We start from the raw sequence: 13929 nt of genomic DNA on the forward strand, positions 1-13929 counted from the left end.
ATGCTGCCGATATAATATGACTTAGGCACGACATGGGCCTAGATTGGGATAACCATCATTGCCAATAAGAGATAGAGCTCGATTAAGGCAATTATATCTATTGATTAGGATATTGAGTTGGTTTGTTAGAGATTTGGCAAGAGACCGTCGTATATGGTCTTGTTTGTATCTTACGTTTAGAAAGGTTTGAGTCGTGTCCATAATGAAGTAAGTTTGTACTCGGGGTATAAATATGATCCCCATAGCATTGTAATACGGGAGCAACTCCAATACAACTTCGGTGCATCGCCACCCTTTTACTTTTCTCGTTTCTTGCTGATTGCAGGATCAAATCAGCTGGCACGCCCTTGACACACTCGAGGCTAGCCTTGGACCTGCACTAGAGTTAAGCAGATCTCCCAGGCCGCCGTGTTTTCACATCAACACCCGCTCATCTCCACTTTACATGTATAGGCTCTGGATCACCTCTCAATGATGGTTATGGGTTAACCAACCTCCATAAGCGTCATTCCAACTGCCATATGAATCTATAAAAGGAGGAGAAACTCTCACTTTCAATTTACACAACAAAGTGGGGTACAACTCACTTTCATATTTTAAGCATCATTTTAGTAGTGTGGAGAAAATAGGTAGAGAGTAAGGGGAAGGTCCAGAGGAGTGCTGGAGCTATCAGCACTCTCCACTTTCTCGTACGTCGGCTGATGCTTCTTTCATAAAGTAAGTATTCGAGATTTCCTTTCGGTATTTAATTTACTTAATTAAGTGAGATATATTCCCATCGTTGTGGGTTTGTCGCTTAGTATTTATTATATTGAGCACTTTATTACTAGGACTCTGGATGAAGAAGGAAATTCCTGTGTAAGGCTAGAGTTGTAATCAATACCTTAGGCATGGTGTCTAGGTTAGTGGTTATCTTCGTTTGTTGTGTGCTCCATGAAAAGTGAGGTAGGCAGCAGTGGTGATAGTTTTGTCCGTCCTTTGTATCCCACCATGTTTAGATACATCATAGAGCTACAGACCAGGTGAGAGCCGGTGCCCAAAGAAATTGATAGGGTTTTATCTTTAACTTTAGTCTAATTAATTAAAGCATACGAATCCTCTCTAGCCTAAGCATATAATTAGTTAGTTGGTATCCTTGAATAGAATCATGTTACTAGATGTACATATAATTCGATATCCTTGGAATAATCTAAGTTGAAGTACTACAACGGTATCCGTGCGCTTGCGGATTAATCAGTGATTGTAACAATTACCAACAAACATTTCTGGCACCATTGCCGGGGAACGGTTGTTGTATCATTTCCGAACCTGGTTAATCATCGTATCTTTTCTTTTCTTTTATTCATTTCCCTTCTTATCTATCATGGTGCACTTATCTATTCAAAACCCTTCTGCTCCAAAGGGCGAGTTCTGTGAGCCACCTCATTCTTCAAAACCAATCCGTTCATCTGGCTATAAACTATGTCCTGGTTTTATATATGGACGTGACTACACAACTAGTGGTAGCTGGTTTGTCTAAACTAGCTACCACTTCATCTATGAGAGATCCTATCCACCTATACTTCAAATAAAATTTTCTCTTAAACTACTCATCCGATCTACGATCTGATTACATCGTTGTGTTCGTAACAATTAAATCTTTATAACAAGATCTCACATGATTATATTATGATGAAAAATTGTAAATTAATTTTATAAGATATCTAAATTACTTTTAGGTTTCACTAAGTTACTTCTTGATACGGATTTTGTCCCGATCTTCACGACGTAGGATCTTGAACAAGATAACTAGCTGAAAATCAGACAAGATAACTAGCTGCGAGTAGCCGGATAACTAGTGCAACCTGACGACACGCACAAGGAGCCAACCACCGTCTCTATACGGCAGCCTGAACCAAGGATTCGCCCAATCACACTCTCAAAGAACCAACCTACGCAGCCTGCACACGAAGTATCAGGAGCACGGATTGGGTGTCGATGAAGCAGCCGCCTATGTAATCCCATGAGGAAATCACAAGAGCAAAGGGGTAGAGATCTCGGTCTCTCGGTGTTTGTTAGCACACAGCTGAACAAAGGGGTTTGTATTTCAATTATCAAAATGCTCCCAAATGATAAAACATAAGGGATATTTATACTAGGAACAACCCTCCTAGATGGGAATGAAAAGTCTTGGGAGTTTACTGGACATAGGTTAGCTCAAAAGTCACAATAAGTGAATTCCCGAGATCTGTTTGGCTTCTGAGCAGTCTTCCATGTTTTACCCATTACTCCTTATTGGAAAGTCCAAATGACATGCGGTCAATTGCATTGGAAAGGTAACTTGATAAGTTTTCACACCATGTGCATAATGCACTACGAAATATTGTTGATTGATACAGTTTTGCATGGGAAGTTGAACGTCTTGCAGACTGTTGGCCTTCGGAGCAGTGTGCACTAATCTGGCCATAACTCTTTAATGGGAAATTCAAATGATGAACGGTTTGTTGGGTGTGAAACTAGACTCAATAAGCTTTCTATAATATGCTCATTCACCTTCATAGCTTTTGAGAATAAAAAGTTATGAGTGTTTCTTTCACTGGCCTGTTTTGCACTGGACTGGTCCGTTCTGAGCTGTTCTTGCTTTTGCACTGGTCCGATCTTGCTGCTCCATTTTATCCTCCTTGGTGAACTTATCCATGGTGTAGTGGTGGCAATCCGAATCAAGTCTCTATCTTTAAGCACAACGATATGCTTTAACCTACAATCATACAAGCCAAGTAGCAGCCTTGCTCGATGAAAACAATAAGATTTGTAGTTAAGCATAGCGTTAACCTTGCATTGATGTGCAACAATCACATTACATGTGAATGGCCTTGGCTAGGCCGTATCACTTCTTAGACATATAAAAGTAAATTTAATAAATCCTAAAAGTAATTTACATATATTATAGAAGTAACTTATAACAAAAAAAAATTAACTTTAATGCATGCCTTTTTTTTCATAGGACGTGACTATACAGCTAGTAGTAGCCTCTCCATCCGGTGTCTACTTTGAACTTGAAAAAGGCAACAATATGTATCTTTTCTTAATCTCTTTAATAACTTATATATTTTAAATCACATATTGTTTTTAAGATCTATTTGCATCATTGTACTCCACTCAAAATATGTGACAAAATGAGATCCATATTGAATATATTCAAACATTTTATTAATTTAAAATTATTTATTACATATTTATTACATGTTAGAAAGTAACTTCCATGTTATCAAGAAGTAACTATTACATCTTATACATGATTAATTCTCATTAGTTATTCCATCAATGTTATTTATAATCCATCAAAGGTTTTATCTTCTTTTCTCATTCTACATGAAAAACAAAAATAAAAGGAAAAAAACAATCGGTGATTAAACAGATTTATAGAGAGTTACTTCCGAACCATGCAAAAGTTACTTTCAATTAACATTGAAGTTACTTTTAAAAATTGTTAAACTTACATGTGCTGATCTGTGCTGATTAAATTTAATTTCTAGATAGAGTCATAATTTTATCCTTACAACGAATTTACTTCTAATGCCATGACCAAGTTACTTCCGTTTTATATTAAGTTACTTTTATAATATATGTAAATTACTTTCAAAGTAACTAAATTTACTTTTATATGTCTAAGAAGTAATTTAGTGACATCTAAAAGTAATTTAGATATATTATAAAAAGTAATTTATATTTTTTTTATCAAAATATAATCATGTGAGATCTTGTTATAAAGATTTAATTGTTACGAATACAACGGTATAATCGGATCATAGATCGAACGAGTAGTTGAAGAGAAAAAATTATTTGAAGTATAGGTGGTTCCTATTTACTTAATGGACTATTAGTATATATATTTTCAGTGTGATGGGAGCAAACCTCTGCCACATCTGTCTCTCTCATTCTCTCTTTTTCTCGGATGCGAATGGATGAGGATGATGACTCGTGGTGGGTTGGCTGGGACGAGGACGCGCGGATGGAGGCCACGTCAACTCACGCGGGATGGACGGTTTTCCCAGCGTCGCACGATAGCGCCAGATCGAGAGGCCTCTCGAAATAGTGGGAACAATCCTTCTTAAGGCGTGAAAACGAAAACTCCTACCATCATCTGCGTGAGTTTGAGCAATTGTGTTCATGCTTGACAATCGCGGACATGGCGCAAGACACCTTCAAGTGGAAATGTTTTCCCTTTACGAAGCAATGGTACACCCACATGTCAGAAAATTGAATAGTGAACGAGAGTAATTAAAAAGCAAGTTTTGTCTTGATTTTTTCCCGTAAACCCGTGTAGTCTCTCTGCATATGGATGTTCTCAGCTAAAGCCTGGGCTTGGTTCTCCTTATTAACTCAAGCCAGCCTAGACTTACCTTTACCCGATCATGTGTTGTTACAACACTTCTGCTTAGGTTTAGACAGGGAGTTTGCCATGTATCTCGATAGTTCCGTCGGAGGTTCGTTCGCACACAAAACGACATCGGAAGGAAGAGAACTCTTGGATCGTACCCAGGAGAACACCTCTTTCGTTCATTGCGAAACTGTCTAGGAAATTGAGTATACACATGAGGAGCCATCAAACGCCAAATCAAAGCATATATCCTCTACATCCAAAGATTCGACCATTGAATGCTCACCCTAACCTTGAGAACCGGAGGAAGAGGAAATTCACCCTTTAAAATTCCATTTCTAATTTAAGGGTGATCGTTCTAAAGATTATGAAAATACCTCATACTATTCCTGCCAAAAGTGACCACCGGTCCAATGCAGTTCTCTTGAACCGCTCGAGGAAAATTTCCTCAAAGATGCTCAAGGAAAATTTTCTCAAAATGACGATGCAGGAATTAACTACCATCATAAGCATATGATGAGTAGTTAAGGGAGATTAAACTTTTCTCCAAAGTAATTCAGATTAGCTCCCTATGTTGTTCCTGAGGGAGGGGTGGCATGGCATCCAGCCTTTGGGCGTTATGTTGTGCAGACCAGACAGTATGATCCACACAAGTAGTTTCCATCGAATATAATTACTCTGTAGCAAGATACAAAGATATTACTCCATAACCCACTTGATTCTCGCTCCTTTTCAAGTTACTTTGTATTTCAGATGTTTTTCTGTAACATGTTACCTACCATAAGGCTCAATACAAAGACACAAAGTACACATAAATTCAGTGGTGGAACCAGAGAAGCACAAAGTACACTTTTGAGGAGCTGAGGCCGGAAGTGCTAATTAGTATAAAATTTGCTCCAGCTACAATAGTTCCAATGAACTCATGGAGATGCAAAGCCCCCTGCTCACCCCTCCACTCATAAATTGCAAAAATTGATGTTACACTTCGCTGATGAATTAGAGCTTCCAAGGTTTTCTAGTCGGTTAGAAACCAACTCATGTGCTGGCTAAAACTGATGACAATCTCCTGCATAATGTACATAAAAACATGAGTTTCTGTGGCAAAAGACGAGCATGAGAACACACGTAGAAAGTACAATACATAGAAAGAGGTACGATGTTTTGCTTACGTTGAACTAGAACTCCACAAGTACTGAACTTGGGTGAAAAATAAACTATTTGACAAGTTAGTCTTACTGATAACTTTTGAGCTCGAAGGTGCATTTTTTTAAAAAAAAAATCTGAACTGCTACCTAGAGTAAAACAGCAGATAAAAATATAACATTTCTCACCTAATTGACAGCAATGACCATAATAATCAGTTGCATATCATGTATTCTTTGGAGACGGCATCTGATCAAGAACCTCACGCACAAAGAGGTCCTGTAACTCCAAGTATTTACTCCTCCATTCTACACCCTGTTGTTTTGGTGCACCATACAGAGCACTGGCCCCAGATTCAAACAATCTGGACGAACTGCCAGGCTGCTAGATCAAAGCAGAATGGACACTAAGAGTTCAGATAGAACTGAAAGGTAAAAGAAATTTGGGCCCCTGTGTCAACAGCAATACAAAATCAGCTGACCTGAAGTGCATCCAGGCAGCGCTCCAGAAAGTCGGAACTGAAGTTTCCAAAAATTTGGACATCATTTTCAGGTTGGGGCACAATTACAGCCCGTGATTCAGATCCTCCATTTGCTGAGCAAACTTTCCGTAGTGATTGTAGTGGTGGAAGATTTACTCGTTTTGGCGTTACTAAGAGAACATTCGTCACTGGACCTAGTAGACAAGTTATGAAAAGCTCAAAAGAATGTAACGTCAATAGGAAATTACAAAAAAAAAAGTACAAAAGGCTAACTCTTTTTCTTTCAGTGTAGTTAAGACTTCATATTTCCAAACTATGACAATTACAAAAGAATTTTTAACCATGCAGTGAACATCTTTAAAGACAAGTATCAACAGAGCATCCACTTCATCACTCCACCTTTAAAAACAAGGGTGCAGATCAGTGAAGTAGCACAAGTTGCATTGTGAACACCATTTGTGTCCATCCAATAATTGGAGAAACACTGTTCAATCCAATAATTTAATGGTGGTATTATGCTTTGCTGCTCCAGACAGGTTTCAGACTATGCATGGAATAAACCCACTGTATCCCTGCTCTCTCATTACTTACTATTGTTTTTCTTTTGGAGATGGGAGGTGGGTGGGTCTGGGGTAGCGAGATTGACAACATCCACTATTGGTTACGGTAGCCAGCTGCTGCACCATACTCACAAGAGCAGACATGTCATAATGCCAAAGAGAAGACTCGTACCCATCATGCCACTGTATGTATTCCATGGTCCATGGGTTTCTATACTTTCACTCATGAGCCTTTGTGTGTAGGAAGGGCATATATCAACAGGTTTGTCGACATGAACTTAACAAATCATGAATAGCATCTGAATAAAAACTAACATTTTGATTTGGTCATCCATTTGGTCTTGTATTAAACTGTGGGCTTGAGATTTTGGTTTGTCACTACTCACTCGGACCTTGAGCCAAATTAATTTCATAATACAGAGTACATATTTCCCGTTATTTATTGATAAGCACTGTTTTAAGATTCACTCAGGTTCTCCTTCAGAAAGAGGAAGGGGGACTCTGAAGTGAGTTAGAATATCAGGAAGCAAACTACAACTGAATTATAAACAAGGTTTCCTAAAGAGTTCTATTTATCCTCCATTATGTGCAAGAGTTCCTAAAAAACAATTGTTTAACCTTATAAGTATGACATTGAATATCGTACTTAACATTGGATGCACTTCCTCTGTCCCAATACAAGTGCATCCTAGTACAAACGTGACATATCCTAAGACTACGAATCTGGACAGCTGCATGTCCAGATTCGTAGTCCTAGGATATGTTACATCTGTACTAGGTTGCGCTTAAATTGGGACAAAGGGAGTACTGAATATGTTTCAGTCTAGCTAAAATATTCAAGAAAAGCTTAAATTGGGACGAAGGGAGTACTGAATATGTTTCAGTCTAGCTAAAATATTCAAGAAAACCAGTATGTGCAGGAACAACATGCGCATACATATGCATTAATAACTTTCTTCCCATGGTATGAGCAATGAATAGAATTAAATCTACAGCGAGTGCTTGAAAACCAGCCAATGAGATTCCTATCAATCTATTGGAGGTGACAGCATTCAATATAAGCTTCTTCTGTTTCTCCTAGATAAATGTTCCTGCTTTTGAGAGGTGACAACTATCAAGTAACCTAAGTAACAACAGCGATGCAGATAAAGGAGTGTTAAAACTCTTGCACTACTTTAAAGAAGGGTGTGTGTGAACAATCTATGAACCTTGGGAATGTTTGAATTTTCGGATTACTTGCTGAGTTCTTGTATCCCAAACTCGAACATTACCATCCTCAGATCCAGAGATCAATATAAGTCCATCAGTACTCGATGCTAAGCTGGTTACTGCCTTGCTGGATCAATAAAATAGAACACACATTAAAGAAGGTTAGACAAAAATAATACCACAGTAGTTGTTAAACCAAAAATGATACTACAGAATAAGGTCAGATACAAACAAGAAGGCTGTGTTTAGATCCAAACTTTGGATCCAAACTTCAGTCATTTTCCATCACATCAACCTGTCATACACACACAACTTTTCAGTCACATCATCTCCAATTTCAACCAAAATCCAAACTTTGCCATCAACTAAACACAGCCGAAGTGCAATGAAAGATGAAATACAACCCACTGGCAGAAGAATGGTTCAAACAGGACACGCTCTCCACGATCAGGTGATCCTAACTGCTTTTCTTTACAAGTTTGAGTTCACACACCATGAATTGTATCACCTTTTCTTCTCTAGTTAGTAGTTACTGCCATTTCTGTACCCCCAGTTGTTTAGTATGTTAGACAAACAGTGCACCCTCCAAGATGCATTTGTTTTCTAAAGCTATTAACTAAATAGACAAGAAAATTTGCATCAACAAAAATCATTTTCAGGCGTATTAATTAATCACTTTCCACAGCAATATGAAAAAAAAAATGTTTTCATTAAAAACAAACTGGTCGAGCTAGGATGGATACAACCAAAGTTAAAGCATGAACAGGTAAGATAGGTTTATAACCACTCTACTACTACAAGATATCAAACTCTAACTTGTATATTGAAGCTGTTTACATCACAGGATAAATAAGAGGTGCTAATGAAAGCAAGGAGTAGGCAAACCTATGGTCATCCAAAGCCCCAATAATAGTTGAATCATCACTACTAGGAGAGGTGACATCAATTCCCATAGCAGTAACATATATCTTTCCATCTCGACCACCAGCGTAGAAAATATGACTCCTTGGGTCTAACGCCACTGAATCAGTAATAGCAGGAAATGAAATGCTTCTTAGCATTCTACCCTCGGATAGACTCCAAATCTAGGAAAGAGGGGGAACAAAAAGTTAAATGCTAATAAAAATGACTAGACCATATAGCCAAGTACAATTCTACAAAATATACAGCTCAAAGACAAAGTACAAGTAGATTGCATACTTTACAGGTGTGATCCTCTGAAGATGATACAGCAATTGCTCCATGACAGCAAGCAACATCGGTTACAGGCAGTGCGTGCTGATTAAAGCTGTATATGTGTTGTGTCTTTGCCTCCAATCTTGATTGCTCATCAAGCATCCTGCAGTAAACAACACAAATTAAGTAAACCAAACAAGCAATCAGTGTGGTCAGTATTACCATAATCACATACGTGAGGAGATCCCAAACTTTGATGCTACCGTCTTCAGACCCCGAGATAAGCAAAAAGTCATAGAGTGCAAGGCACCTAACAGCACGATAATGTGCATGCCACTGGACAAGCAACTCCCCACTAGCCACCTACACACACAACCACCATAGAGAATGGGGTGTAAGAAAGAACGAATTTTATTATCAAAGACAGAGTTACTGGATGAATTAGGAACATGGAGTGGAAATGTTAAATTTCTATGCAAAATGCCAAAATCAAACAAATAGGAATATAATTCACTAAAAGAGGACCAGATAGAATTTAGCACACTTTCTGTCCTGTGAAGACAGATACCAAATATAAAGAGGCAACATTTCAACACGAAAACAACACAGATGATTGTACTTGCACACCAGGTGAAAAAAATGCAAAATTTCAAGAAAGGTATGAAAGCACAAATAGATTAGGCAAAATCTGAACTCTAAGAAGCTGCCTGACAGAAAAGTTGAAACAGAAACAGAAGGCATATTTTAGGGGGAAAAGTAGCGAAGCAAACATAAGATCCATAACATGTCATAAGCTTATAAGTCTAGGTCAATTTACTAGCAACACCAAAAATTGCCCCGGGCGTAAATGCACTATATGGGTGTGTTTGGTTGCTTGTATGCCCTTAGCCTGACCCGTATGCCCCATCCTGGTGGAGTTTAGCCTGGCTAGCCACATGCAAGTTGATGCAACAGGGTTTGTTTGATTATCAGTTATGTCTGGATCGTGTGCGATGTTGTTTGGTTAGTTGAATATTAATGCATGTATGCTAGGGATTTTGTTTGGTTGGTTGTATGAATTTGGCAAATTATGCTACAGGACACTCAAAGTTTGTGGCCTTTACTGTGAGACACTCAAAGAACGTGTATCTTCCTATGGACACTGCAAAAATATGGTAATTAGCTACTGGACACCCGAGGCATTATTTTATTATTTCCAGTGAAAACGTAGAGAGAAAGAACGTAGAAAGTACCAAAATGCCCCTGGACATTGTTCTTCTTCCTGCTTCAGCTCTCTTTTCTTTCTTCTCTTCTCTTCTATTCTCTTCTTCAACGAGCCTGGGAGGCCGCCAGCGGCAAAGGGTGGAGTGGCGGTGGGTGAGCGCAGCAGAGGAGGTAGACGGTGGGCGGGGGAAGGGGCGGCGCCCCTGAAGCAGCCACACACCCTGTTGCCGGAGAAGGAAAAGGAGCAGGGACGGGAGATCTCCGCTTCTAGCGCCGCCTCCCGCTAGTCCACCTTCCGGTTCTCGACATCAGGCTGCTACACGGCGTGGGCGTCCACGGCAGCGACGGTGAGGGTGCGGGCAGAGAGCGCAACATGGCAGAGCGAGCAGAGGCATGCGCGTACGTGCCCGCCGGCGCAGCAGAGAAGCATGGCGTCGATGGCGCCGCACTGTGCGCCGCGTGCCTCATCAGGAGGAAGAGGACAAACCGTCACGGCCATGGAACCTCCGCACCCGCCGCTCCGCCACCGTGGCGCCCAATGCGTCAAGATCGGAAGCTGCGCGGGGGGGGGGGGGGGGGGGGGGGGGGGGGGGGGGGGGGGAAGGCGGCTGCGGCGGGAGGAGGACAGACGCTGCACCCGCATGCGTTGTCCCCGGTGATCGCGAGGAACAGGAGCTTCTCCGTTGCGCTCACCAGGGAGGAGATGGTCGTGGACTTCATCGCCATCTGTGGCATGGCGCCGCCTCGCCGGCCCAAGAAGCGCTCGCGCGCCGTGTTGGAGAAAGAGCAGGCAAGGGCAAACTTGTCCTTTTTAAATCTCTCTCCGCGTTTTTATCAAATATAATAAAATAATGTCTCGAGTGTTGAACAGCTAATTACCACATTTTTGCAGTCTGTCGACAAGAAGATACACGTTCTTTGGATATCTCACAGCAAAGTGCACAAACTTTGAGTGTCCTGTAGCAAATTTTGCCTATGAATTTTGAGTGCAGTTACCCCTTTGCTTGCATGTTGAGGCTGCTTTCTTTAAAAAGATTAAAAACACAAAGTTGCAATAAAATTTGTATGCCAAAAAAATCATCCTATTTTTGCTTGAAACAAATTACTACTATATACTGTAGCATCTTTACTTCATTATTTTACTGTATGTATACATATATGAATCTATTTATCTGTATGAGCCTATGAAAACAACAAAACGAATAAAGGAATAAACGAAAAAGGAAAGGGAATGGGAAAGTGGCCACAACATCTTGGTGGCCTCTAGTAAAAAAAACGCCGGCTGCTCGGTTTGTATCGACAGTCGCTAGCTCGCTGCCTCAGTTGGATTCGACGGCTGCTGTGTCACTGCCATCAAATCAGCAGCCCAACACCAGATCTGACAGACAAGTGCTAGTGGCCTCTGGCTCCAGGTAGAAGGGGAGAAGATGAGCTTGTTGAGGGTGGAGAAAAGCTCAGCGACGATGAGACGAACTTGGTGACAGAGGACAGCAGCAGAGGCATGTTGGAAGTTGGAGGTCCATCGTCACCCTCGTCATTGAGCCCATGCCTTGCTGCTCGAGCCACCGCATTGGCCAGATCTGGCACCTGAGCAGTTGGGGCTGCCGTATTCAGCGTGTGCACGGTCGTAGACACCGAATCCAAACGAGAAAAGGAGCGGATGGGCTAGATGACGATGAGAAGAGGAGGGCAACGATGATGCGACTTGGGAGGTGAGGCAAGTCGATGCAAATGGGAGATGGGGTGAGGGATGCGCCCTGCTTGCACTGTCTGCACCCGCACGTGCTCGCTTGCATCCGCGGCCACATGAGCCAGACCTGGCTGAGAAGCGAAAGGTGAAAACCTGCATCTCTTAGGCCTGGCTCTTGGGGCCAAATTGCATCTGCTCATCCTCGATCGCGAGCACACGTAACCAAACAAGATATTCACTGCATCTCTCATGTGTCCGGGCAACCAAACACACCCTGTATGAACTACACGAGTTTCCCAAATATGTATGTTCTTCAGAAAATAGCATAGTTGCATCTCACTGAATGCCAAAATTCAAATGCCCAAACAGAACAGGCATCTCCAACATAACCACCACAGTACGACAAGACTGAATTATTGTACAATAAAGGTTATTTTTTTATGAAAACTAAACTGATGATTAAATAAAATTACTCAATATACCTAAACAACCATGGGTGTATAGGCTGTGGTTAGTTCCCTTCAAACTTCCAACTTTTCCGTCACATCAAATGTTTGAACACATGCATAGAGCATTAAATGTGTACGAAAAAAACCAATTGCACAGTTTGCATGTAAATTACGAGACGAATCTTTTGAGCCTAATTACGCCATGATTTGACAATGTGGTGCTACAGTAAACATTTGCTAATGACAGATTAATTAGACTTAATAGATTCATCTCGCAATTTACAGGGAGAATATGTAATTTGTTTTGTTATTAGTATACGTTTAATACTTCAAATGTGTGTCCCTATACGTCAAAAAAAAATTGCCAAAACAACTAAACACGACCATAACCTTCCGAAACAGTACACAAAGCGCACAAAAAGCAGCAATGACAACTGTTTGTTCCCCAAAACTAGCGAGTGTTTTACCATAGAAGAAGAAATCAATCGCAAATGCTCTGACCTCCCAAAAGAATATGTCGCCAGAGATCCCACCGCCGATGAGGTAGCTCCCCTCCGGATCAGCGATGAGCGCGCGTATCGGCTCAACCGGGAAGCTCTTGACGGCCACCTGGGGCTGCAGGGGACCAACAAAGGACATGAAGCTCCGCCTCCGAGATAGGGTTTTGTGAGTTTAAAGGACCGTGGGTTAAGGTCGAGTGATTTACCTTGTCCCAGTGGTAGTAGTGGATGGGTGCTGAGTTGCCGGCGGGGGCCTGGGAGGCGGCGAGGAAGCGGCCGGCGACGACGGTGAGAGCGCGGGGGCGGGAGGCGCAGGTGCGGTGGCGGATGGCCTCGGCGCCCGTGCGGAGGTCCCACGCGGCAACGCCGGCGTCGGTGGAAGAGGCCGCGAGCACCAGCTGCTGCGGCGGCGCCATGGTGTGTTGGAGGGGACGGAAGACAGGGAGCGGCGGACGTGATGGCGCGGCCGCGTGGGAGAAGGCCCTGCAGGGGGAGCGCCTCCAAGGCGACCTACTTAGGGTTAGAGTATAGCTGGCAAATGGGCCGGACCAAGACCCGGCCGGGGCACGGCCGTACTCTAGGACTGGGCTGGCCGGCACGGCTACCACAACCCATGGGCCGGCACGACACGACCCAAGCACGAGACACGGCCCGGCTGACCCATACATTTTATTCTAACCAAAAAAAAAAAAGTCTGTGCGTTGCAACAGATGAAAGTTATTTTAATCTTATTATTGTTATACATTTTAGTTAAGGTGAAATCTATTGTAAGAACTCGTTTGGGATATATATTTTTTTAAGAAAATCATGCGCTGCAATTAGGAGTCCGATCGTTTCAAGGTAGCATGCGAGTTTTTTTTAAAGAGATTTCTTATGCGATTCCTTCTATATTTTAAAAAGTAAACGAACTTAAAAACCGACTCTATATTTTTCTCAGAAAATCATGAGCTGCAATTAGGAGTCCGGTCGTTTCAAGTTAGCATGCGAGTTTTTTTAAAAGAGGTTTGTTATACGATTCTTTCTATATTTCCAAAAGCGAATGAACTTAAAAACCGACTTAAATACGGAACTGTATTTCCAAAAAGAACAAACTTGAAAACCAACTCATGCACGGATGACGTACCAAAGTACCGGCAAAAATATCTTTAATTTTTATAT

The 13929-nt window shown here is 41.5% G+C and overlaps 1 protein-coding gene across 2 annotated transcripts; it reads right to left on the reverse strand.

Moving 5' to 3' along the window:
• Positions 1-5049: 5049 nt before the first annotated feature.
• LOC127779608 (protein ROOT INITIATION DEFECTIVE 3-like) lies at positions 5050-13271 on the reverse strand. Of its 2 annotated transcripts, none has more exons than XM_052306431.1 (9): positions 12978-13271; positions 12773-12886; positions 9165-9292; positions 8954-9092; positions 8639-8838; positions 7753-7880; positions 5985-6178; positions 5692-5887; positions 5050-5426 (listed from the first exon to the last, which is right to left on the reverse strand). In XM_052306431.1, the coding sequence occupies exons 1-8, from the start codon at positions 13185-13187 to the stop codon at positions 5729-5731; spliced, it is 1272 nt and encodes a 423-aa protein (XP_052162391.1). In that variant the 5' UTR covers positions 13188-13271; the 3' UTR covers positions 5050-5426; positions 5692-5728. The 2 variants fall into 2 exon arrangements, with proteins under 2 accessions (XP_052162391.1, XP_052162392.1); XM_052306432.1 differs by having other exon boundaries at positions 5692-5884; positions 12978-13269.
• Between the last annotated feature and the right edge of the window lie 658 nt (positions 13272-13929).

The sequence above is a fragment of the Oryza glaberrima genome, chromosome 7, assembly GCF_000147395.1.
Source record: "Oryza glaberrima chromosome 7, OglaRS2, whole genome shotgun sequence".
Classification (NCBI taxonomy): Eukaryota; Viridiplantae; Streptophyta; class Magnoliopsida; order Poales; family Poaceae; genus Oryza; species Oryza glaberrima.

Coding starts and splice junctions, on each gene's coding strand:
- LOC127779608 (XM_052306431.1), bottom strand. CDS start 13,187: ATGGCGCCGCCGCAGCAGCTGGTGCTCGCGGCCTCTTCCACCGACGCC. Junction 7,881..8,638: donor GGGGCTTTGGATGACCATAG/GTTTGCCTACTC, acceptor TTATTGATCCAG/CAAGGCAGTAACCAGCTTAG. Junction 5,888..5,984: donor GCTGCCTGGATGCACTTCAG/GTCAGCTGATTT, acceptor GCTTTGATCTAG/CAGCCTGGCAGTTCGTCCAG.